The sequence below is a fragment of the Homalodisca vitripennis genome, chromosome 7, assembly GCF_021130785.1.
Source record: "Homalodisca vitripennis isolate AUS2020 chromosome 7, UT_GWSS_2.1, whole genome shotgun sequence".
Lineage (NCBI taxonomy): Eukaryota > Metazoa > Arthropoda > Insecta > Hemiptera > Cicadellidae > Homalodisca > Homalodisca vitripennis.
Genome location: NC_060213.1, coordinates 143579980 through 143605839, shown reverse-complemented (window position 1 = coordinate 143605839; position 25860 = coordinate 143579980). Strand labels below are relative to the sequence as shown.

Sequence of the window (25860 nt, the reverse complement as noted above, 5' to 3'; positions counted from 1 at the left end):
CTCCTATCTTTTAAGTTGTTGCTAAAATTAAAACTATGCATATTTTTATTACTAGTTTAGTAAATGATTAATGGTTCCAATCATCAGTTTATTGTGTAAGACTGTTAAAAGTATCACAGGTAATCTTGCTTTAAATGATGATTACGTGGATTTACAATGACACAGAAAAAAAATTTCTTCTATTTTCTACAGCTGTTTCGTTCATTGAAATTAACTGGTCAGAAGGGTTTTTAATGTTGCTACATTTTACTAATCACAATCAATTAGGCAAAAGAAATATATATGTATATAAAACAACCAACTCTATGTAAATAAATCACAAGACTACAAAAACCCTTAAAATTATAATAGTTATATAATGTGTCAGTATGCGTATACCGTTAAAACTTGCTCAACTGCCAAGCAAGTGGTTTTTCATGAACTCCAGTAATTAGTTATGAAGCTTTGTAAAAGTGTGTAAAATGTGTAAAAGTAGTAAAATCTTGATTTCTTAAAACCCACGTTCCTTAACATTCAGGAATCAATACATTAGGATAAAATCTATGGATTCTTTCCTTAGTAAGAATGTTCATTATTGTTACCAAACAAAAACAAATTTTATATTATTTTATATAAAAAAACTCACCATTGTCCAATAACTTTAATTTTCTTACACGAAGCCTTTTATATAAAATAATAGAAAATAGATTTTCCTTCAATGAAAAATAAAACAACATTGTTTATTTAAGAAGCAAAATTATATAAATAACAAAAATATCAGTCTATCAGTATTATAATATATTATTTTCAGCCGGCTGCCCGTTCTGCAGTTTTTAGATATAGGTTTGTTAACTCAATGCACTTCGTATCAATGTTAGATTCTATACCCACTTTAGTATAATGTGTACCGTATTCTAATTCTGATCAAGGTTGTTCAAAACATTGTTTAATAAAATAGGCCAATGGAATTCATTTGTTAGAAAATATTTCCAATTAAAGGAACCTGCGAGGTACGCAAACATTGGTTATATACTGCACGAAAATTCATATCAAGGTCATTGCCTTGACCTTAGGCTCTTTGCCAAGTTCAAACCGTAGTTCCTTGTTCTGTGCATATACGACGTTTACAAAGCACTAGACCTGCGAAAACAGCAGGAACATGAGAGGTGCAAGCGATGACCCTTGAGGCAGTCCGCTCAGACTGGCCGTCAGTATACACCTAAATATTCATCAATCTACGTCAGCGATCTTTGTGGCTCCGTCCAGTGTCAACATACGTCGCTTTAAGAAGTTCTTGGTAATTTTCTGATTCTTGGAGTATCACGATGACGGTGTTAAATGTAAACACGTGTATTTATTTTTAATGAAACACAAAGGTTTTGAATTGTCATCACTTTTAGAAGAGACTAGCTGTTTCCCGCGGCTTCGCACGCGTCTCTTAAGCTTTGCCCGTATATTTCTTTGCCTTCAAATAGTGTTTGGATATTTTAATATACGTAACTACTGTGTTGTAATTGCAGTTTATAATGTGCAGGCGCTTTGATAACTTTTATATCTTGCAGTACAGCCTGGTGGTTAGTTACATCAATATTGCGTATAAACCTTCTACATAGAAAAATACAAATTTTCATAGTGATCGGTCCAATAGTTTCTGAGTCTATAAAGGACAAACACACAAACATTCATTTTTATATATTGAGTCTATAAAGGACAAACACACAAACATTCATTTTTATATATTATGATTGCAGAAACAGTTTAAACAAAATTTGTCGTTTCTCTTAAGCTTACTCTATGCTTTAAAACTATAAGTGTAAAGAAATTTATATATAAATATATTTTTTGTCGCATTATATATGTTTACAAAGAACAGCTGATTAAAAATTTGAAAAGACTCTTTCACTTAATAACATATGTTTGCTGCAATGCATTTCTTACGGGTATTTCTGTAACCAGTGGGGCGGAATCCTGAATCGGGAAAGGGATAAAAAGTATCCTATAACCTTCTACAGATCAAGACGAACAAATTTGAAAAAAAAATTAGGCGAATCCGTCCAGCCGTTTGTGAGTGATGCTGTTACACACGAACAGTTTCATTTATATATATATATATATAGATCATATTGAATAGTATTTTTACGTATATTCAAAGCAATGTTCATTTTACTTTACACTTTGATTTTGCATATCCAACAATTGGATCACAATAATTAGTAAATTGATAGAAGTATCCTGTAATAAATAGTAAAATACATTTAATTAAATGTTTTACCTAATTGTAGAAAATGCCAATTTTATGTCCTATTGAGCGTGTCAAACGAATAACACTGTTAAATTATTATTAGTTCTCCATCCGATATTTTGGAATATCTTGGAATATCATTCGTCTAAGTAACTGTGTCACCAGATTACGTCTTCAACCTTGAAATAAATTCCAAAATTTTAACTTGCATAAAGGCAAAACATAATCAGATCATAAGGCATAAATCTTTCCCAATTATTTAGTACTTACATACCCGAGTACGTTTAAATATTACTTTTATCCCTTATAAACAGTTTTAAATCTCAAAATTCTATAGCTGACGGACAGAATTCGACGCTCCTTTCTGAGTATTTCAGTTTCAGGACAAGATTAGCTGTTAGCTTGTAGATAGCTTTACTTTGTTTATCTTCTTGATTTGGTAAGTGTATATTATATCGATTTACATATAAGTTCTTTCACAAGTCCTTCAATATCTAAATACAATTTAATCATGAGTATTTGTAATATTAGCATATTATATCAGGACTAATTTAGTTAGAAAATAAATATTGCTAAATTCTTTAAAATATGCATATAAGTTTCGGTCAACGTATGTTAACCTGAAACTGCTATTTATATCCCATCACTTATGCAGGTGGAGAAAACAGGATTTTTTTCGGACATCTTCTATTGTTTCGTGATACTAAGGAATCAGTAATATAGATATTATGCTACACTTATATATATATATATATATATATATATATATATATATATATATATAAGAGAGAGAGAGAGAGATTTCTAAAGTGTTAATGATTGTTTTGCATCACTAAACAATGGCAAATGTCCGAAAAACCCTGTTTTCTTCACAATCCTTCCATCACCAAAATCAAACTTCAAACACATTATACAGGTGGGTTATCCTATGTGAATAATCAGATATTGATTATTGGCAGTTTCGTTTAAACTCCACAAGGTTAAGATTTTAAGGATTTTAACTGTGATAACATTGACTCAACGTAAGTTTTGCGTTGCGTAAATAGAAACTTTTATGGTAAATTACATATTATTTAATTTTTAGCGTTTGTACAAAAGTTAACTGTAAAATGTTTTAAAAGTTATTTTAATTTTAAATCTTTAAGTATCAAATCGTTACCATACAAATATTTAAATAAATGTGGACTCCACAATGTTCACACTTAGTACTTAAAGAGTTTAAAATGTTCTTGTTAACAAGACATTACTCCCTTGAATTTCCAAAACCCGAAGCTCGCTTACTCAGTAACGATGAAGTAATGGTAAGTAAGTTTTAGATAATAGCTCGATGCAAACAAACAACTTAACCACCACCAATTGCTACTATTGACACAGATTACTCTCAGTGGTGTCTCGTCTTTCTGTCCGCCAACTGCTGCCCGACTACGACTTATTGATCGCCATTGAATTGACTTGTCGGCCGACCTGACCATTGTGATTGATTGATTGCGTCATCAATGACGTCGACTCTCATCGGTCAGCTGTGTATCAGTGCACCGCGCTCGCCACAGCACGCGGTTAGCTCGGCTTTAACCACTGTAATGTTACCGGTAATGTTCAGTCAGGGCATTGATACGTGTTGTACAGTAGTTACTGTTGTACCCATCAATCAATCACAGTTATTATATTTAATGTTCTTAAGTGTCATTGATCACTTTCAAGTTTATTTGTGACGATGGTAGAATTGTGAAGGAAACAGGATTTTCCGGGAATTTGCCATCGTTCAGTGAAACAAAAATTCAGTAATACTACTTTTCGAGATCTGCAATCTGATCTCTTCTTCAGGTAAATGACTAACCGAACAGGTTGTAATTATGTGTTGGGTTAGTTATTTACCTGAAGAAGAGATCAGATTACAGATCTCGAAACGTAGTGTTACTGATTTTTTATTTCACTGAACGATGGCAAATGTCCGGAAAAAAATCCTGTTTCCTTCACAATGACTTTCAAATAGGTGAAAAAAATTAATTATAAAAAATATAAGTGCACGAAACTACCCAGATCTCTAAAATACACACATTATAAAATACGAACCTCGGTATTTCAGGTTTAGAGTTCAATGTCTAGTAATTAGACCTCGTAAAGAATTTAACAACTTGGATATCTGCAAAATATACCAAAATCTTGCGGAGGTTAGTTACTATTTTCGCACAAAAACTGGAAGAGTACTGGAACCTGAATAATTAGTTTCAGTTGTAAGAGGATCTTTCTAAGTACGGCTACGAACCGCTACGTCGCGCTGTGCCGGGGCATTGAGGGAGTGGGCAGCCTGCTGTAATAACATTCCTCTGTTCACTGATTTGTGCAGCTCAAGTCCTCACTACTGAGTCTGAAGCCAAGAGAGCTAACTAAAATCTCTGGTATATCTAAAAGGCGGAAGGCCCTAATAACCGCCGGGACTACAGGCAAAACAACACTAGCAGTTTAAAGTTTGTTATTGACGATGAAAGGTTTGAAAGGATGACAGGATTTCGGGCATTTGCCATCGTTATAGGTCAAAAATAGGATAAGTAACGTTTCGAGGGTTGGAATCTATTCTCTTCGTCAGGTGGGGGAGGTATTAATACATACAAAAATAACGAACAGAAAGAATTAAAGAAGGGAAACTAAAGGGTTCAAACATATCCAAAAGCTGCCTGGAGTCCAGTCCAGGCGTTGTCACTGCACAGGATGCAAGTCCCGAGCACAAATCACAAGTACGAAGATCACAATCACACAGGCTGCAGTGGGATACTAACAAGAATGGCTCTTCATCGGTACTGCGTAGTGTTATCTGAAACAATGTGTAATTGTGATCCTCGTACTTGTGATTTGTGCTCGGGACTTGCATCCTGTGCAGTGACAACGCCTGTACTGGACTACAAGCAGCTTTACGGTATGTTTCAAAACGTTTTGCTTATGCGTGTATATTCCTGTAAAATACAAAGAGCTATGATTTTGTACAATGATAGAAAACACAGCTTCCATGGTGAGATATTGTCACATTGTGTGTTACTTCATGGTCCGTAATATATATGATTGTAAAGCCATTAATATGTAAGTGGTGATTAAATCTAATGTATTGTCCATTTCTGTTAGTTGAACCAAAAATAGAAATACTTCACGCCTTGGTGTAAAACTGTACCTCCATTTCTTGGTTGTAACGATTTGCTCTTGTAGTTTTAGACGTATTGAATTACAACTTTTTTGAATGATATTAATATATAATATAATACATGGTCGGGTGTTTAAACACACGAATTTATGCGTATTTATTCAATTTACTTCTTCAATATAGTTGGCTAAGCGTTAGCTAAGACTACCACAAACTTGCTGACCGTCAATGAAACTTTTTTCAATTGCTCATGTGTTTGGAAAAATTCTGTTTCTGTTTATTTTCAGTTTTTTTATGCACGGGATATATAAAGAACAAATTGATCTATAGACTTAAAACTTCAGAGAAAATGTTCAGTGGTCTGGTATACTCATATATTTAAAAAAATTCTTACACTGCATATATTTAAATTTGAAGACTCCGTACAATATTACTCTAGCATTAACTCTAGCCATGTCTCTGTGTTCCAGGAATGGAACGACTACAAGCTCAAATGGAACCCCGACGAGTACGGGGGAGTAGACACCTTGCACGTGCCTTCTGAACACATCTGGCTGCCGGACATCGTCCTCTACAACAAGTACGTACCTTTATAGTTCTTGATTAATTCTTGCCTGGTGGCGATCAGAAGTCTCAAGGCTGGTTACGCGTATCAAGTTTTTATACCCTCGGCATCAGCAGAATGGACTTCGAGAACTCGCTCCTAGTGGCGATCAGAAGTCTCAAGGCTGGTTACGCAATCAAGTTTGTTTAGCCTCGCTATCAGCAGAATGGACTTGGAGAACTTGCTCTTGGTGGCGATCTGAAGTCTCAAGGCTGGTTACGCAATCAAGTTTGTATAGCCTCGCTATCAGCAGAATGGACTTGGAGAACATGCTTCTGGTGGTGATCGGAAGTTGTAAGGCTGGTTACGCTATCAAACCTCTAACTTGAAAAATATCTTCTTTTTGTTGGAAAAATAGCGTACAATTAATTTTCAACTAAAATGTTTGCCTTATGAAAAGAATAGTTACACTTAAATAAATACTATTTTAAGTGTAATAAGAAGTTTTTAAGGTTTTCTACCTAAATTTAGATATTAAGTAATTGACGCAAGGAAGGATTGACAAAGTAGTTTACTATATATACTCAGAAAAATCATGTAGTTAAGGAGCTTGTGTATACACTTTAAAAAATCGTTAACTTTTAAAAAAGTGTTTGTATAATGGAGGAGTAACTTGTTTAGATCATCATATTTCTAGAATATTTTAGATAACTTTATCATTTGGATTAACTACACCTAACGTTTTTGCGGTTAATAACTAATGGATGTAAATAAATTTATGATAAATACATAAGGTAATACATGTCTTAGTGAACTGTATGATCAGTTGAATGAGCTATAAGTTTACCTAATGGATTGAGAATAATTCTTTTGTTAATCATAAATTTTAAACTGAACAAAAGTACTCTCATAAGAATAACATTGGAACTTTGGAAGCTTTAAGGGAAGTGTCCTATAGTCGGATTTAATTTTCGTATTGAACAATTGAAAACAAATTAAAACAACTTTTGTGATAGTTTCAAGACAGTTTATTAAATGCTTGAGTGGTTTGATCTTTAGTATGAATTGAATTGTTAATAAGATGTACATTTTCAACGTTTGAATAATCAAATGCAAGACACTCATAGTTATTGTAATCACGTCAGAGCCAGCCAGAACTATGGAGAAGATAAGACTGCTTCTCCCGGCTACCAAGTAAAGACGTTGATGAGTTGCGAAGTAGAAGAGGTGAAGTTCCCGTAACTTAAGAAACTCAATTAAACCAACAATCTCGTTACAACCTTGTCATTCTTTGATGGAGATGTTCGCGTCCAGATGGAATAACTTTTTAACGAATCTTGACCATTTTAGATGTTTTAAACAGTTCTTAAGTTTATTCTCCCTTAATGAAAAAAACCAAAATAATTCACTTTATATACTCCAAATAATGACGTCCAGCAGTTTAATGAATTAAAAAACAAAGTTTTACAACTTTCAATAATTCACATCATCAATCTGAATTTTACTTGTTTAAAGAACACGATCCTGGGTTCTCGTAAAATCGATAGATTTCTGCTAAGGGAGAATTTGAAATGAAATTGAATCAAAATATTTCAATAATTTAATTCTCAGATCATACTTTTTAGTCTCACACACCTTAAACTATCCGTCACACAGCCAACTACAAAACACCGAATCTTAGTATATTTACTTCATTGTCTTTTGCCGATATACCTATTTGTGTATAGGATTCAGTTTTTTCTTCAAGAAATCTTTATTGCTTGTAATTTTTTACTCTTTCAATACACTCCCATTGCGATTCCTACAAAAATAAACGCGATTGATGATCAAGTTATTTCTTAGGAAAAGTTCCCTACCTATTTTACTCAAATTTGCACTTTTAAAATGCAAATTGGTTCTTGGCTTCTAGACCACATAAATACATTTAGCCCAACTTTTATAGTTTATTTTCAGCAGCTTGGGTGTTCAAAAGTGGATTTACTTTGTTATTTTTAGTGTGATTTACTCATCTTTACTGCTATCGCCGAATTCCATTCAATTAGCGACGTATGTTAGTAGTAATCTAGAATTCAGTACCATCGCTTTGTCGATTTAAATTTATGTTAAATTGGATCACCAACAATAAAAAGCTAACTATTTTAGAATTACATGTTGCTTTGTGTTGTTTTTTTTTTTCTTTTTTTCAAGGAAAGCATTATATCCCCATTATATTGCTACAGACATTTCTATAAAAATTTAAAACACTATTATTACAAATTTCATTTTCTACATCAGCGAATACTAAATTAAACTAAGAAAAAGCTGTTATAAGATGTAATTTCTTTAGAATACCAGATGCAGTCCCTTATAAATATACATTATTTTCGATAGGCAATGTCGTGACGAATTATATAAATGATATTCAAAAGTAACTTTCAAGAACTTTGAAGTCATTTTGCATTATGCACGGTGGTTTATGCGATATGAGTTAGTGCATAAACTATCACTTTGGTGGTGATTCGGTGTTTCGATGATTGGCACCATTTAGAACTCATGCCAATCTGAGGTTACGAGAAGTGCTCAGAGCTCGACAATGACCATGACTGAGTGCGCTTCAGAAATTGCTGCATCACACTCAAACAATGATACTGCATTGATGTTGCCTCTCAATTCCCTGTTTGACCCCTATGAGTCAAACAGGCCGGCGACAATAGGATTCAGTGGCAATTTAGTGAGCCGAGTGTGTGGGACACTAGCTTCACTGTACCTGTGTGTGCTTGTGTTTGACTTTGGTGATTCGTCGGGGTACACAAATACTACCATTGTTCGATCTCGTCTACTGTGACTCTGATCTTTCATTGATTCAGACTCTTCCTTTTCCTTCAAGACTGGTAATATTTACTTTGGACTTCTGAGAGCCAAAAATTAAATTAAATACACCACTTTGTTTTTATGACCTTAATGCATTCAAAATTGCAATTGTGTAATGTATAAATTTCTTTAAAAATCTACAAATATTACTTTCAAAGATAATTTTCAAAAAATTATTTTCATAGATCAAAGAATAGTTTTACTTAAAATATTAATTAGTTTGCAGAGTATTAAAAACTTTAAATGCGGTTTCTTAAATCTATACTTATTAGGAATTGCCCATTTTGCACCTAATTCCTTAGTTGTAAAGGGGAAGGGTTGTTGATCGTTTTATTATTTATTGATCTCAGCATCCCTCACACTGGAGAGCAAACTCTACTGACTGTTCTAGTTACTAATTTGTGTTTAGACACCCATTTCTGAATATAGATACCAGTATTTTTCAAAGCGATTAAGAACTATTTAATTAAACAAAAAACTTGTATATATATATATATATATATATATATATATATATATATATATATATATTTATTTATTTATTTACTATATATACATACATGTATTATGCAATATTCTAAAATAAAATATTGCTAAAAGATAAATATGTATTGTGTTAAAGTATAACAAAATACATAAATAACATATTTTAAGATAAACGAACAGTTAACAAAATAAATTTCAACCACTTTCGTGAAACATTTTATGAATAGAATGCAATTTCAAAAATGGTCGTAAAAAGAGTTGTAAGCATTTAAAGTATTTTTGAAATATTGTAGGCCTATGTGTTTAAAAATTTATATCTCTAACACTGTCACATCGCGCGTGTTATAGTTACATACGGTAAAGGTACGATACACCTAGTGTCGCAGTACAGGCTTCACTGAGATTGCGTGTAAATGTTCAAGTCTCATCTCATTCTCTGGATGACATGCGCACAAAGAGACAATCACGCAGAAAAGGATTTCTTACTTCCGCCAGACTGACAGAAGAGAAATTTGGCAACCTATCGAGTCTTCAAATGACGCTCAGCCAAATCAATAATTCAGCTCAATTCGTTCTATTGTAATTCTTAGGGTGATAACCCTGAGTTATAGGATTGACTAACTCTCTGCCAAGTAGCATGGAGGAACATGCACCAATCCATCAAATTTCACGTGTTAAAATGTCATAATATTGCATTCATTTTGTATATACATCTTTTTTTGCAATTTTCTCATTTCTGTTTCATGTTTTCGCATAATACCAATGTCAAAATGTTCTCTACCGCTCAGCCAAAACCCCTAGCGCGACATACACCACCATCGAACTCAATATTTCTTATGTAGAATACAGCTTCGTGCCAATTAGAAAGGCTATAGGCCAGTTAGTTCTCGAGATTTCATGCGGGAAGACAGACAGACAGTAATGAAATTTATCCAGTTCCTCAATTAATATTGTTTTCTCCAGAAAAAATTCCTTTCCAAGTTGCTTCTTGAAAACACACCTTGAAAATAATTTGTATTACAACTTTCAGTTGAGTCAAAAATTGAGCTTTTTATATATTTAAACAGAGCATATGTGAATTAAACTCAAAAATATTAATGGAAACTCAATATTATATTTCATTATAACTTATTTTAATTAAATTTACTAGTAAACAAATACGTGAATTTGTCTTTTGGATATTTCGCAACTTTAGAAACCAGTTGGACGTATTCCGGATGGATATTAAAACACGAATAGGCTTATATTTTAACCAGAGAATGCCCAGCAGGGATCACTTCTGGCTTGTTTATACCTTCCAGTTGAACCTACCACTGGACACAGCACAAACCGATGTGTCACTCAAATCTGGGCAACCTTATGGATGTCCAGGGGCGGCATATCACTAACCGCAAATGTCGATTCTGGGGTGCAAGGGTAGTTCGATAGGTCTAGTCTACTGCGGGAGGTGACTGTTGGAGTTGGTGGGGTTCGTTCCCTAACCTCAGAGGTTCTTGCTACCCTCAAAAAGGGTATGCCTGCTTTGACTGGAGAGGCTGGTTCAGAGCTGGCCTCCTCTTCTTCCGGGAGAAGATTACTTTGAGATTAGTGCTCTAAATTATTCCTCGTGGATCTCCATAAGAGGCGGCCCGTACCCCCAAACTTACCCATCCAGAATATCCTGTCACTGCGGAAGCAGCGCAAAGCTCCTTATAGGACTATGTGAAATTTATAAGCTTCTTGTCCTAAGAGAACAAAATAAGTGTTAACCATAGACCATAAGAATGTACATGTAAAATTTCAGCAGGATCGGTCCAGTAGCTTTCACGTGATTGTTTATACACACGCCCGCGCACACACACGCACGCATTCACGCTCACATAGATACCATTAGATTCTTATATACTGCTATAGTATGTGTGTGTAAAATTGCATGTCATCTTGTCATGTCACTGAACTGTAGGTAACAATTTTCACCTCCTGTATATCCGAAATCAATTTCAACTCGACATGTTCCGCAGAATTGGTGTCAGGTGATTGATGTAGAACCACAATTCTCTCGCGGAGTGTAAACTGGCAAAAATATTTATAATGGCTCTCGCGGGGGAAACAACAGCGTGCAGGTCTTCCCTTGCTCGACAAGGGCAGATTCAATTCATCTGAAACAGGAGCTGTCAGTGACAGTTGTAATAGCTTTGGTCCCCAGCCAGCCGGCCTACTTCTGCCAGCTCATTTCATTCCACCGTTTACTCTACATACTACGTGAAAACCCTACGTTTATACGACAAAGAGACAATGAGCTGCAACGTTTTCGATGCAGCTTACAAAAATAGAAGCAGATTGGAATTTACAATATTCTATGTGAAGAATACTTCACATAGTTTTTCGATTTCCTGAAATTAAGTTACCAGCGAATGACTGATTTCCATTTGTTGTGCGCAATAGATTTCACTTTTCAAAGTCAATAATGTATTTTGTGTAAGTAGCGCGCTTTGAACTTGTATTGGGCGGGTTTACTACTAACAAGGTCCAATATTTATTATACTGAACTTCAGGACTGGCATATTATCTTTCCCAGCAACCAGAAGTTGGGGACGCACAATTTAAATTCGAATCGTTTAGTTATACTCACCTTGTTCTAAGTCATAGCTTGATCAGCTGTAAACATCATAGTTTATAATCTAAAAGTAATTATTTTGGCGTATTTTGTTAAAACGTCATACTTAATTTTTATTGTTTTCCGAATAAATAAACCAATGTAACGGAGTGTTGAAGGCACCAACAGAACGTATGGATAGCACACACGGACAGACATCCATAGTTTATAATTTAAAAGTAATTACTCTTATTTTGGCGTATTTTTTTAAAACGTCATACTTCATTTTTATTGTTTTCCGAATAAATAAACCAATGTAACGGAGTGTTGAAGGCACCAACAGAACGTATGGATAGCATACACGGACAGACATCCATAGTTTATAATTTAAAAGTAATTACTCTTATTTTGGCGTATTTTTTTAAAACGTCATACTTCATTTTTATTGTTTTCCGAATAAATAAACCAATGTAACGGAGTGTTGAAGGCACCAACAGAACGTATGGATAGCATACACGGACAGACATCCATAGTTTATAATTTAAAAGTAATTACTCTTATTTTGGCGTATTTTGTTAAAACGTCATACTTAATTTTTATTGTTTTCCGAATAAATAAACCAATGTAACGGAGTGTTGAAGGCACCAACAGAACGTATGGATAGCATACACGGACAGACATCCATAGTTTATAATTTAAAAGTAATTACTCTTATTTTGGCGTATTTTGTTAAAACGTCATACTTCATTTTTATTGTTTTCCGAATAAATAAACCAATGTAACGGAGTGTTGAAGGCACCAACAGAACGTATGGATAGCATACACGGACAGACATCCATAGTTTATAATTTAAAAGTAATTACTCTTATTTTGGCGTATTTTGTTAAAACGTCATACTTAATTTTTATTGTTTTCCGAATAAATAAACCAATGTAACGGAGTGTTGAAGGCACCAACAGAACGTATGGATAGCATACACGGACAGACATCCATAGTTTATAATTTAAAAGTAATTACTCTTATTTTGGCGTATTTTGTTAAAACGTCATACTTAATTTTTATTGTTTTCCGAATAAATAAACCAATGTAACGGAGTGTTGAAGGCACCAACAGAACGTATGGATAGCATACACGGACAGACATTCATAGTTTATAATTTAAAAGTAATTACTCTTATTTTGGCGTATTTTGTTAAAACGTCATACTTCATTTTTATTGTTTTCCGAATAAATAAACCAATGTAACGGAGTGTTGAAGGCACCAACAGAACGTATGGATAGCATACACGGACAGACATCCATAGTTTATAATTTAAAAGTAATTACTCTTATTTTGGCGTATTTTTTTAAAACGTCATACTTCATTTTTATTGTTTTCCGAATAAATAAACCAATGTAACGGAGTGTTGAAGGCACCAACAGAACGTATGGATAGCACACACGGACAGACATCCATAGTTTATAATTTAAAAGTAATTACTCTTATTTTGGCGTATTTTGTTAAAACGTCATACTTAATTTTTATTGTTTTCCGAATAAATAAACCAATGTAACGGAGTGTTGAAGGCACCAACAGAACGTATGGATAGCATACACGGACAGACATCCATAGTTTATAATTTAAAAGTAATTACTCTTATTTTGGCGTATTTTGTTAAAACGTCATACTTAATTTTTATTGTTTTCCGAATAAATAAACCAATGTAACGGAGTGTTGAAGGCACCAACAGAACGTATGGATAGCATACACGGACAGACATCCATAGTTTATAATTTAAAAGTAATTACTCTTATTTTGGCGTATTTTTTTAAAACGTCATACTTCATTTTTATTGTTTTCCGAATAAATAAACCAATGTAACGGAGTGTTGAAGGCACCAACAGAACGTATGGATAGCATACACGGACAGACATCCATAGTTTATAATTTAAAAGTAATTACTCTTATTTTGGCGTATTTTTTTAAAACGTCATACTTCATTTTTATTGTTTTCCGAATAAATAAACCAATGTAACGGAGTGTTGAAGGCACCAACAGAACGTATGGATAGCATACACGGACAGACATCCATAGTTTATAATTTAAAAGTAATTACTCTTATTTTGGCGTATTTTGTTAAAACGTCATACTTAATTTTTATTGTTTTCCGAATAAATAAACCAATGTAACGGAGTGTTGAAGGCACCAACAGAACGTATGGATAGCACACACGGACAGACATTCATAGTTTATAATTTAAAAGTAATTACTCGTATTTTGGCGTATTTTTTTAAAACGTCATACTTAATTTTTATTGTTTTCCGAATAAATAAACCAATGTAACGGAGTGTTGAAGGCACCAACAGAACGTATGGATAGCATACACGGACAGACATTCATAGTTTATAATTTAAAAGTAATTACTCTTATTTTGGCGTATTTTGTTAAAACGTCATACTTAATTTTTATTGTTTTCCGAATAAATAAACCAATGTAACGGAGTGTTGAAGGCACCAACAGAACGTATGGATAGCATACACGGACAGACATCCATAGTTTATAATTTAAAAGTAATTACTCTTATTTTGGCGTATTTTGTTAAAACGTCATACTTAATTTTTATTGTTTTCCGAATAAATAAACCAATGTAACGGAGTGTTGAAGGCACCAACAGAACGTATGGATAGCACACACGGACAGACATTCATAGTTTATAATTTAAAAGTAATTACTCGTATTTTGGCGTATTTTGTTAAAACGTCATACTTAATTTTTATTGTTTTCCGAATAAATAAACCAATGTAACGGAGTGTTGAAGGCACCAACAGAACGTATGGATAGCATACACGGACAGACATCCATAGTTTATAATTTAAAAGTAATTACTCTTATTTTGGCGTATTTTTTTAAAACGTCATACTTCATTTTTATTGTTTTCCGAATAAATAAACCAATGTAACGGAGTGTTGAAGGCACCAACAGAACGTATGGATAGCATACACGGACAGACATCCATAGTTTATAATTTAAAAGTAATTACTCTTATTTTGGCGTATTTTGTTAAAACGTCATACTTAATTTTTATTGTTTTCCGAATAAATAAACCAATGTAACGGAGTGTTGAAGGCACCAACAGAACGTATGGATAGCACACACGGACAGACATCCATAGTTTATAATTTAAAAGTAATTACTCTTATTTTGGCGTATTTTTTTAAAACGTCATACTTCATTTTTATTGTTTTCCGAATAAATAAACCAATGTAACGGAGTGTTGAAGGCACCAACAGAACGTATGGATAGCACACACGGACAGACATTCATAGTTTATAGTTTAAAAGTAATTATTTTGGCGTATTTTGTTAAAACGTCATACTTTTTTTTCTTTTTTTTTTGTAACAGAGGGCCAGGTTTCCTAGGCCTGGTAGTTGCCTCCCAGCCATCCGGCTTGTTGTGCACCCTCTCCCAGGTTTAAGTTGTATCAAATCCCAGGCCTTTACAAAACCATGAGATCTTCTGAACAATGCTTTCCTGTTCCAACCCCTCCTCCGTATGCATAAGAACACCTAGGGGTCTTGAGATTTTGCTCTGTAATGCCGGACATTCAAATATGACATGCTGGCTGTTTCGTCAGCCTCACCACATTTCCTGCACAGTGTTTCCTGAACAGGAATACCTATTCTGTTCAGGTGACTGTGCTGCAATGTTCCTTGATGGTCCCTTGAGCATCCGCTTTGCTTGTACATTCCCCTCAGTATTTTTCCAATGTTGTAGGTGTTTGTTAACCATCCACTTGGTAACTGATCTACGTGCTAAGTTATATGATACCCCACACATTGGTTCAGGACTGGTAAGAGGACAGTTGGCTCCCAAGTTAGCACAACTGTCTGCCCCTTCATTGCCTGTTATTCCTCTATGCCCAGGCACCCAAGTTAGAATAACTTTATTGGTTTTCGCCAGCAATTTCATGACCTTATGGCATTCCCAGACTGTCTTCGAATTACAGTCATGGTTGGCCAAGGCCTGCAGAACAGCCCTGCTGCCCGAGCTAATGTAGATGGTTTTACCTTTGTAGCCCCTTTCCACATTAACTCTTGCACATTCTGCAAGGGCTGTAACTTCAGCCTGAAAGACAGTTGCCAGTTTACCTAGGCTAAAGCTTAAGTTAACACTATGTCTGACTCCCCAGACCCCTGCCCCAGTACCCTTCAGAGTCTTTGACCCGTCCGTGTATCAGGCTAGAGCCTTCTTCATGTAGTCAGGCTCACCTTTTGACCATTCCTTCCTTTTAACAATGTTGACTTGAAATGGTTTTTCCCAGTCCGTAACCTTTGCTATTCTGTCAGACATCATTTCTAGAATATCCAGTTTGAGAATGTCAACGATCTTACTAGTGCTTACTAGCATGGTGATGATGCCAGTTCCCATTGCACTTCAGTCTGTAGGCAGCCATCCTAACCTCTCCTATGACGAATATGTCTAGGGGTGGGAGGTTTAGCACTACTTCCATAGCAGCGGTTGGCGTTCCTCTCATGGCGCCCATTGTCCCCAAGCATGCCAACCGCTGTACCTTTGACAGGTTTTTTGCGGCAGTCACCTGTTGGACTTTTGGCCACCATACCACTGAACCATACACATCATTGGTCTGATGACTCTGGTGTACAGCCAATGTGACATGTCGGGTCTAAGCCCCCATGTGCATCCTACCGCACGTCTCACCATCATCAATGTAGTCTGAGATCGGCTGATTATGTATTCCAGATGACTATTCCAAGTGAGTTTATCATCTAGTTTGACTCCTAGATATTTGAACTCCCTGCTTATCTGTATCTGGCCCCCACATAGGATTGGCTGTGTGATTTCCAGTTTCCTCCTACTTGTAAATGGTATCATGACGGTCTTCGAAGGATTCACTGCAAGTCCTTCTTCGTCACACCATCGCTCCACAAAGGCCAGTGCTCTCTGTATCATTTCCAGACACGTAACCATATGCTTGCCTCTTATGAGTATGACATCATCTGCATAGCCTTGAGCATACATACCCTGTTCATTCAGAGTCCAGAGTAAGTCATCCACAACTATGTTCCACAGGCTTGGTGATAATACACCTCCTTGTGGACATCCTCGCTGCGTTTTGACCTCTCTTGTGACTCCGCACAGAGATGCTTTTGCTCTTCTGCTCTTAAGCATGTTATTTATCCATCTAACAACAGTTTTCTCCGTACCCCTGGATGTAAGCTTAGACACTATAGAGTGAATACTCGTATTATCAAAAGCTCCTTCACTTCATTTTTATTGTTTTCCGAATAAATAAACCAATGTAACGGAGTGTTGAAGGCACCAACAGAACGTATGGATAGCATACACGGACAGACATCCATAGTTTATAATTTAAAAGTAATTACTCTTATTTTGGCGTATTTTGTTAAAACGTCATACTTCATTTTTATTGTTTTCCGAATAAATAAACCAATGTAACGGAGTGTTGAAGGCACCAACAGAACGTATGGATAGCATACACGGACAGACATCCATAGTTTATAATTTAAAAGTAATTACTCTTATTTTGGCGTATTTTGTTAAAACGTCATACTTCATTTTTATTGTTTTCCGAATAAATAAACCAATGTAACGGAGTGTTGAAGGCACCAACAGAACGTATGGATAGCACACACGGACAGACATTCATAGTGTATAATTTAAAAGTAATTACTCGTATTTTGGCGTATTTTGTTAAAACGTCATACTTAATTTTTATTGTTTTCCGAATAAATAAACCAATGTAACGGAGTGTTGAAGGCACCAACAGAACGTATGGATAGCACACACGGACAGACATCCATAGTTTATAATTTAAAAGTAATTACTCTTATTTTGGCGTATTTTGTTAAAACGTCATACTTCATTTTTATTGTTTTCCGAATAAATAAACCAATGTAACGGAGTGTTGAAGGCACCAACAGAACGTATGGATAGCATACACGGACAGGCATCCATAGTTTATAATTTAAAAGTAATTACTCTTATTTTGGCGTATTTTGTTAAAACGTCATACTTAATTTTTATTGTTTTCCGAATAAATAAACCAATGTAACGGAGTGTTGAAGGCACCAACAGAACGTATGGATAGCACAGACAGACGGACAGACAACGATGTCAATACCACGTTAGTACAAGAGTCTATGTATAAATTTTACAAGAAACACATCGTATATTTAAGTAGCGACACCAAACATACTTCTGTGAGTAAAAATAAGAGTGTAAAAATCTTTGAAACTGACAAAATATTGACACTGTTGTAATGGGTTACAATATAAGAACAACGCTACAATTCTACAATACTACCACTGAATTATTCCTGTATATCTCAGGCTTTGCATATATTTTACCAGGAAGTATTTCTTTACGTAATATTACTTGTTATGGTAGTTTTAAAACAAGGTAGGAGTACGTCACATCCCCTGTGGCGGAACACGTTTCGCAGTGGTGACTATTTTTCTCGTTATTATCACGGTTACCCACAAGACCAATCGTTCACTAACGCTCACCCCAATCCTATCCACCATCATCGAACTAGTGTTTCCTGAAGTAGAAATGAAGCTGAATATAAAAGATCAAGTTTATATGTCAGTTCCTTTGCCGGCAGATAGACAGACAGACAGATATGAAACTATTTTATGCCATCGATTCATAGGCTTCGATAACACTCAGCCAAAATTAATGAGACAATTTGACACTAAACAGCCTAGTTAAAATAGTTTTGATAATCGGCAGTGGTTGTCTAGTCGATAACAAAATTTGTTTCTTACTTCAGTTCTGTGTTAATTGGTATACATACGATCTGGCTAAGGAAAGGGATTGTGCTAAATCTGTTTAACATTTGTAATGATATGACTAGGCGTGGACATGAGCTCGGTTTGTGCACAATAAGCATATTTGGACTGTAAAAATTTTATCGTAATTATTTTGTACGGGCAAAAACTTGGCTCTATGCAAAGTATATTAACACTTTAAAATATAAGGATGCTTTGAATGTTATTTCTTGCCAACGGACTCATACCATGCACAAGACGCTACTTGTTCTGATCTATTAAAAATATGTTGAATCATTAAACGACTTAATTTAAAAAAATCCTTTGATTAATAATAATAATACCTGTAATTTCGTAGGCAACAGGCCAGTTGCACCTGATAGATACATATTATTGGGCTGAAATAAAACTTATCTAAATAATTATGATTGTTTCCGAATTTAATAATTCAAAAAGTATGGTTATTACTGGATTTAAAACATTGCAGTACATAATTTGAAATAATATATTAAGAAAACATTAACTAAGCGCACTATATTAAATTTCTAGTGAATGGATATTTCTCTGACTTATTCAAAATTTGATAATTACACCATTTTTATGATGGAAGACAAAGAAACTTCACCAAAATTAATCACCTACTTTACTTACTTCTTCAAAAATAATTTAAACTATAATGCACAGCCACCTAAATTATTATTTTTCAAACCCATAACTTACTATCTAATTTACAATTTGTCTTTAGAACTTGGTCGCTCTACAACTAATGAAGTAATGGATGTAGTGGGTAATGCCCTTGAAGCTTTGGATAGTAAAACATCAGTTGCTTAATCTCTATATGATTTGAGCAAGGCTTTTGATTGTGTTCCTTTCGATTGTATTATCACAAAAGTAGTTTTTTATGGCACAATATCTAAACTTTCAATACAAATCATAATTGTTAAACCAAAAGCAATACGCAGCTTTTAAGAATGTTAGTCGGGATTGCTTAAAGTATCATTTAGAGTCCCTCAAGGCTCAGTTCGTGACCCTTTTCTCATCACTGTGGTCTTAAATTACTTACCTAGATGTAATGGGGGTACAATCTGTCATATATGTCAATGGCTCAACTATTTGTAATATTAACGAAGGTATAGCTGATTTGCACGCCACAATGGAAATAGCCCAATTTGGTTTTCCTCAAATTAACTGCTGTAACTTCAAAAATGCAGTGTTGGAAAGACAAAAAATATACTAATTAGTTTTGTTCATGATACCAGCCATAAATGTGTAAAGCTGCTTGGTTTTCTTAATAATAGGGAAGTTAAGTTGGAATAAACACACCGTCTATTAATAATGTTAAACAAAAATTCTTGACTGGTTAATTAATCATCTTTATTACTCTCTTATTCCAATTAAGTAATGTATTCTTATTAACTATTTTTAATTAATTTTTTAAGTAATCTGGTGTTAAAAGATCAAATTGCTTAGTAGTTAAATGTATTGAAAATCCCTATTAGTCATAAAATACCAATTGCCATAAAATGATGTGTTCTTAATTCTTGTTTAAACTAACAAGCTAACTACGTTTTATCTTGACTTGTTAGCAACAAATAACTAACTGGTGGCAACTAAAGCCTAATATTGGATTAAATTAACATGTCCAACAACTGCTACCGTATTTTCCCAGTTAATGTGTTTCCAGTTAACGATTACACCAGTTAACGCAGTCTTCCTATCTCGGTTTACCTAATAGGGGGTGGTAGCCGTACACTACCAGAACATTCATAGTATCCTATCGAAAAATTATTAGATCAATATGATTATTAACACTGATTAGTTTTAAGTTGTAAAAATAATTCAATATAATTAATAATAATTGATTAACGATTAAAAACGTACTAGAGTCAGAGCGTTTATTGCCACATAACAGGAATTGCATGGGAAAACGCAATTTACAGTCAATTCACATAACATCACACAATGATAATGAACAAAACATCATTGCGATAAATTATTACACTTCAGTTAACATTTAAAAATATATGTTTAAAGACTGTCAAGCTCATTGACACCGTCAAAATACCCATCAACGAGGATCTTTTTTAATTTCTTCAGAAATTGTTTTAAAATTAACTTTACCTTCAAGCAAGCTGGAAGGGCGTTGAATATTGTTATATATTTGTAAATTTATTTTATTATTTTGTAAGGAATTTTGTATTGTAGGGTGATATTGTAATTTTATGACGAATTAAAAACTTAAAGGGGGTGAAATAAGTAGACAGAAGAAACGTTGCCTCAATAAAAAACCGTATTTTTTTAATAATTGACTCATAAATATAAATATTGTACTGGGAAATGTAAGTAACTTCACGAAACTACGAGAGTTTCTTCTGGAGACGGAAGATATCACTTGTCTGGGTACTGCTATGATCCAACATCGTACACCAAGTGGGGATAGAAACAGTCGTAATAAAGTATTAAAAGAACTTCCTACTTAGAATACTTTGATTGAGGATCAAGATGTAGTTTAAGAGAACTGACTGATTCGGAAAACCTTATCACTGATTATTAAAACCTAAATTGTAGATCATCGCATAATCTATAACTAATTTTAAGTAATAACAGTTGGAGTTTTCCTGTTCTCATGACTGATCCGTTATCATAAAATCACTGAAAAAGAGCATTTGCTTCAGTAAAAGTTTTGATTTATATGTCTGAAATATTAGGGGCACAAAGAGCGCAATATCGTAATCGAATAGAGTAAGGTCAGCTTTTGTGATATAATTGTTTATAAAGCTTAGAACAGTATTGGTCCCAAGACTGAACCCTGGTGGACACCTACACCAACCTACATGTTATCGCAATTCTGCCTCCGCAAACAATATGATCGATCGAACAACCCGCTTCAACTTTTAGAGAGCGCCTAAGAAGATGTGATGGAAACCACCTATGATGTTCTTATTTTGGAGTTTGTACAGCAGAAGTGACTAATTTAGCGTTTTTAACATAATTTAAAGATTTATACTCAATGCTACTCTCAATCTGTCCTGTTTTTGGTATGCCATATCCCAGTCCCAAATCCCAGACATACCCCCACATACCAAAATTTGAAAATCTCTTTCAAACAACCTGTTGTAAGGAATTCTTAGTAGATAAATTTGATCTATTTACATTCATAAAGTGATTAATTGGTTCAATTTGACCATGTGATAACATCTGCTGGAAAGATATGAAACTCAAACAAGGATTTATGGTTAAATATTAAAGCGGGAATGGAAAAGGTCACCACAAACGAAGTTTCGTTAACGATACACAATTACATGGACGGATGGACATGGATTTATGGACTGATAGACACTCTCGCCCTTATTTAAGTCATAAATTTTGACAATCTTTTACTGATGATAACAGTTTTCTTACAATCATTATAGTTTCAATAAAAAAATTAGTGTTTTTAGTTATTTAGGATTAACTGTAATATATCGTTTAGTTATTTAAATTGGCACTGATGAAAAACTACTACGATATCGTTACAACGTCACGTTGCGCCTTAGAATGAATGATAACTTTCAAGTAGATTGTAATTGTAATCTTAGATCTCATTAAATATACACGTCCTTAAGAATCATTATATATCTCATTATTTCTTGAGTGGAACTCATAAAGTAGTGCTTGACTGGGTTTAAGGAAATTGCTTGATTTTATCATTTGTCGTTTAACACTATTTAATAACGATCTAATAAAATACTTGAAGTATTAAGAACGATATTTTGTAATAAAGTTATTGTAAGTTTAAAACTTTCTTTATGGGATTTTTGTTTTATCTTAATAATAATAATCTATAATAATAAATTTACTCACATTATCGTTAAATCGTCTTTTTTGTTATTGTTTTTATTAGATTTATGTGTTCTGTTAAATGGAATATATATAGGTTCCTTTTGTGGTTACCACTTATCTAATTTATTTCTTTAATATTGTGGACATGTAGGAAGTAAAAGGGTATAAATCTGGAACTATTGAAAAAAAAACAAAAAACGAATGTACGTTTTTATTGAGGAATGACATTAAATCACAACCAGTAAAAACACACACCGGGTTTTCTGATGGTGCGATGAAAAACTCCAAGTTTACCTTCTGCAAGTTACCTATTAATCTGGTAAAATGTCGTGATTATAAAAAAATTTATAATTGATGATGAATATTTTTTATAGGCAGGAGGCTTACTGACATTTGCCCTCGTCGTGTGTTACAACTGACACTCGAAATTTCGAGAAGAGATATCTGCTCTCCTTTTCAGGTGTTAAATCCGAAAATATAAGATGTAAAAATATGAAAAACTCATGATGTGAAGGAATGAATAGACCAAAGCCAAGTTTTCTACGAAAAGATAACATAAAGATGAAATTTGACAAGCTGATGAGTAAGAAGAAACTAAAAAACAGTGACTTGTCACAGACCACGGAAACGCTTGATGCGAATCGAGCTTAACCGAATCTGTTATCTTTCTATGCAGAAGAAATTGATGTGATAAAACTAAGTTGAAAGCTATTAATGATTAGATTCTGCTAAAGCCGTAGTGTGACAAATCACCAAGATTGTTCATCCCTACTGTGACGCTCCCAAACTGTCGGTAGGCCTACATTATAAGAAATTGATCAAAAACCCCATGAAAATGAATGGTAAATGATAATTGCCAGAGGATTGGGCATTTTACTACATTTTACAGGTCTAAAACCACTAACGAGATATTAGAAGATAACTTATGATGAAGTGGACTTTTAACAACAATACAAAATAAACACTAATTAACAAACAGTTAAAATGAATGTAATATAACAAAGCTTATGACAACGTGAGTACCTCTTGCAATAGTTTCCTCTCACAAAACTGTTTTTTTTTTTTTTTTTTTAACTAATCGAACCAAATGCAATAAAATTGGAAACTTTTTTCTTTGTGTATAATAATAACATCTGTATTTTCTATTATTATGTAAGTTTTGTATTATATAGAGTGTGGTTCTTGTACCATTTAGGTCGATGAGCTTTAGGAGACTTTACATTTGTGTTAGTTCATTGCTATTGAAGGGTTTTATGCTGTTAACTTAAAATGCTATATTTTAAAACAGTGATTTCTTCTTCATTTGGTCAAATAACTAGGTTTATAAATAACATTTATAGGTTTATGAACGTATCTGGATCAACAAATATACTAACATAAACTAAAAGGCAACAATATGTATACTTATAAGATGAATATAGGCCTATTTTTATTTAGAATATCCCTCCGGGCTGCGCTCCAATGGTCTTTAAAGTTATAAGAAATAAAACTTGGTGTCTAATGTTGTGTAATATTAATTGAATGAGTCTGTCAAACGTAATCAACTATTATGTGTAAACATTGTTTATTATTTTCAATTTCTTTACATTTATAGTGAGTAAATTTTCCCTTCTTAGCTCTCTTTTCACAGAAGTAGGCTTCTCTGATCTGTGTTATACATTTTATTTATGGGAAATCTAAACAAAATCAAATAAGGAACAAAACATCCTATGAACTAAGAAAATTACAATGGCCATAATTAGAAACTTTTGACGTATTTTCTTGATCATGGCAACAAGGCAAACTAAAAAAATTGGCGTCGGAAATATAATTCACTTCAACCAGCAGTTGTCATAAACGTGGAACGCCTACTAAATTGTGCGTGCAAAGGATCGGGTGCAACTGCTGGCAGTGCAGATATAAGAGATAATGTAATCTAACTTTTACTATACATTTAAAGACTGTTATGGAATCGATATACGTTGTCTTTTACAAAAGTAAGCTTCACAGAGCTGTGTAAATATATTTATTTGATCAGGAGAGAGGCAAAATCAACTTTGGAACAAAAAATACTAAGACCGGAGTAAATATACACCTATCTTCACCCCCAGTAATGGCAAATGTATTTATAAAGGAAACAAGATTCTTTTCCGGATATTTGTCATTGTTTAGTGATACAAGAAATCAGTAACTCCGGATTTGCTGACGTATGCGTGTCTCGACACTCCGGTATTACTTGCTTATTTTAACTTAGATTGTAGTTACGTGATAGCTTAGTTATTCCCCTGAGAAAGAGATCTGATTGCATATCTTAAAACGCAGTGTCACTGATTTTTCGTATCACTAATATCCGTAAAAACTCCTGTTTCTTTCACAATCCTTCCATCGTAAAAAAAGGTTCAAATAAAGAATTTTTTTCATGTTCTTGGATAATTCTTTGTTTTAAGTTTATTTTTGACGATGGAAGGATTGTGAAGGTAACAGGATTTTCCGGAAATTTGCCATCGTTCAGTGAAACAATTTACCTGAGTTCAATGAAACAGTGAATTTACCTGAAGAAGAGATCAGATTGCAGATGTCGAAACGTAGTGTTACTGATGTTTTTTGTTTCACTGAACGATGTCATATGTCTGGAAAAATCCTGTTTCCTTCTTAGATCAACTATTGCAGTGAATGTCAATTTCATTTAATTTGAAATCACTACTAGGCTACTTTTACAATGTAAAATTAAGTTATGTAAGTTTACCACTCTCTCATGTTCACCCTCTATGTACGTGTCTAATTAGCTCAAGATACAGACAAAAGTATAATTAATTTGTAAAACCGCCTCATCGTTGCAACAATACCATTATTTTTGGGTGAAGAAAGGCAACAGAGCTGTCCAAAGTTTTGCCTTCATAGCGAATAATGAGATGGCTTCAAAGTTTGAATAATTGAAAGTTTTACAAGTAAACTCGGTCTGAAAGCTTGGATAGCTCGAATAAACTTGCTCGCTTTGGAAAACACTTCGCGGTTTAATTAGAAAACTTGGACAATCGAGTTTATAATATTTACTAAACGCAGAGGGATACTAAAATAATGTAAAGTACTGTTTCAAATACCTACAGGAATCTCACTTGTGATACCAACATAGTTATATATTTGTTGGCAAACAACGATAATAATCTAAGCGGTATTGTACTTTAACGTTACCAGATTACTACGATGCAAACATTTTAACAGACAGGAGTTTAAAGGGGGAAGTTTATAATTAACTTTAAAAGTGGAAATGTGTAACTGTCAATTTTAAAATTAAATTGTATTAGTCTGTTACCTGCCTCTTAGTATTACTTTTCAATATTCAATTATTCATTATATACGGTTAATGAAAGTGAACTTCATGGAATTTAGAGTTATTCAATCGAAGTTTTCATTTATTTGTTTTTATTGCTCTTTTTTAGATTCATAACCTTTCTGAAG

At 33.8% G+C, this 25860-nt stretch overlaps 1 protein-coding gene across 1 annotated transcript in view; it reads left to right on the top strand.

Moving 5' to 3' along the window:
- Nucleotides 1-25860, top strand: part of LOC124366449 (acetylcholine receptor subunit alpha-like 1) — a 727733-nt gene that overhangs the window by 669656 nt on the left and 32217 nt on the right. Inside the window, exon 4 of the mRNA XM_046823015.1 lies at nucleotides 5825-5934. Coding sequence (XP_046678971.1) covers nucleotides 5825-5934 — 110 coding nt within the window. The remainder of the gene's footprint in view (nucleotides 1-5824; nucleotides 5935-25860) is intronic.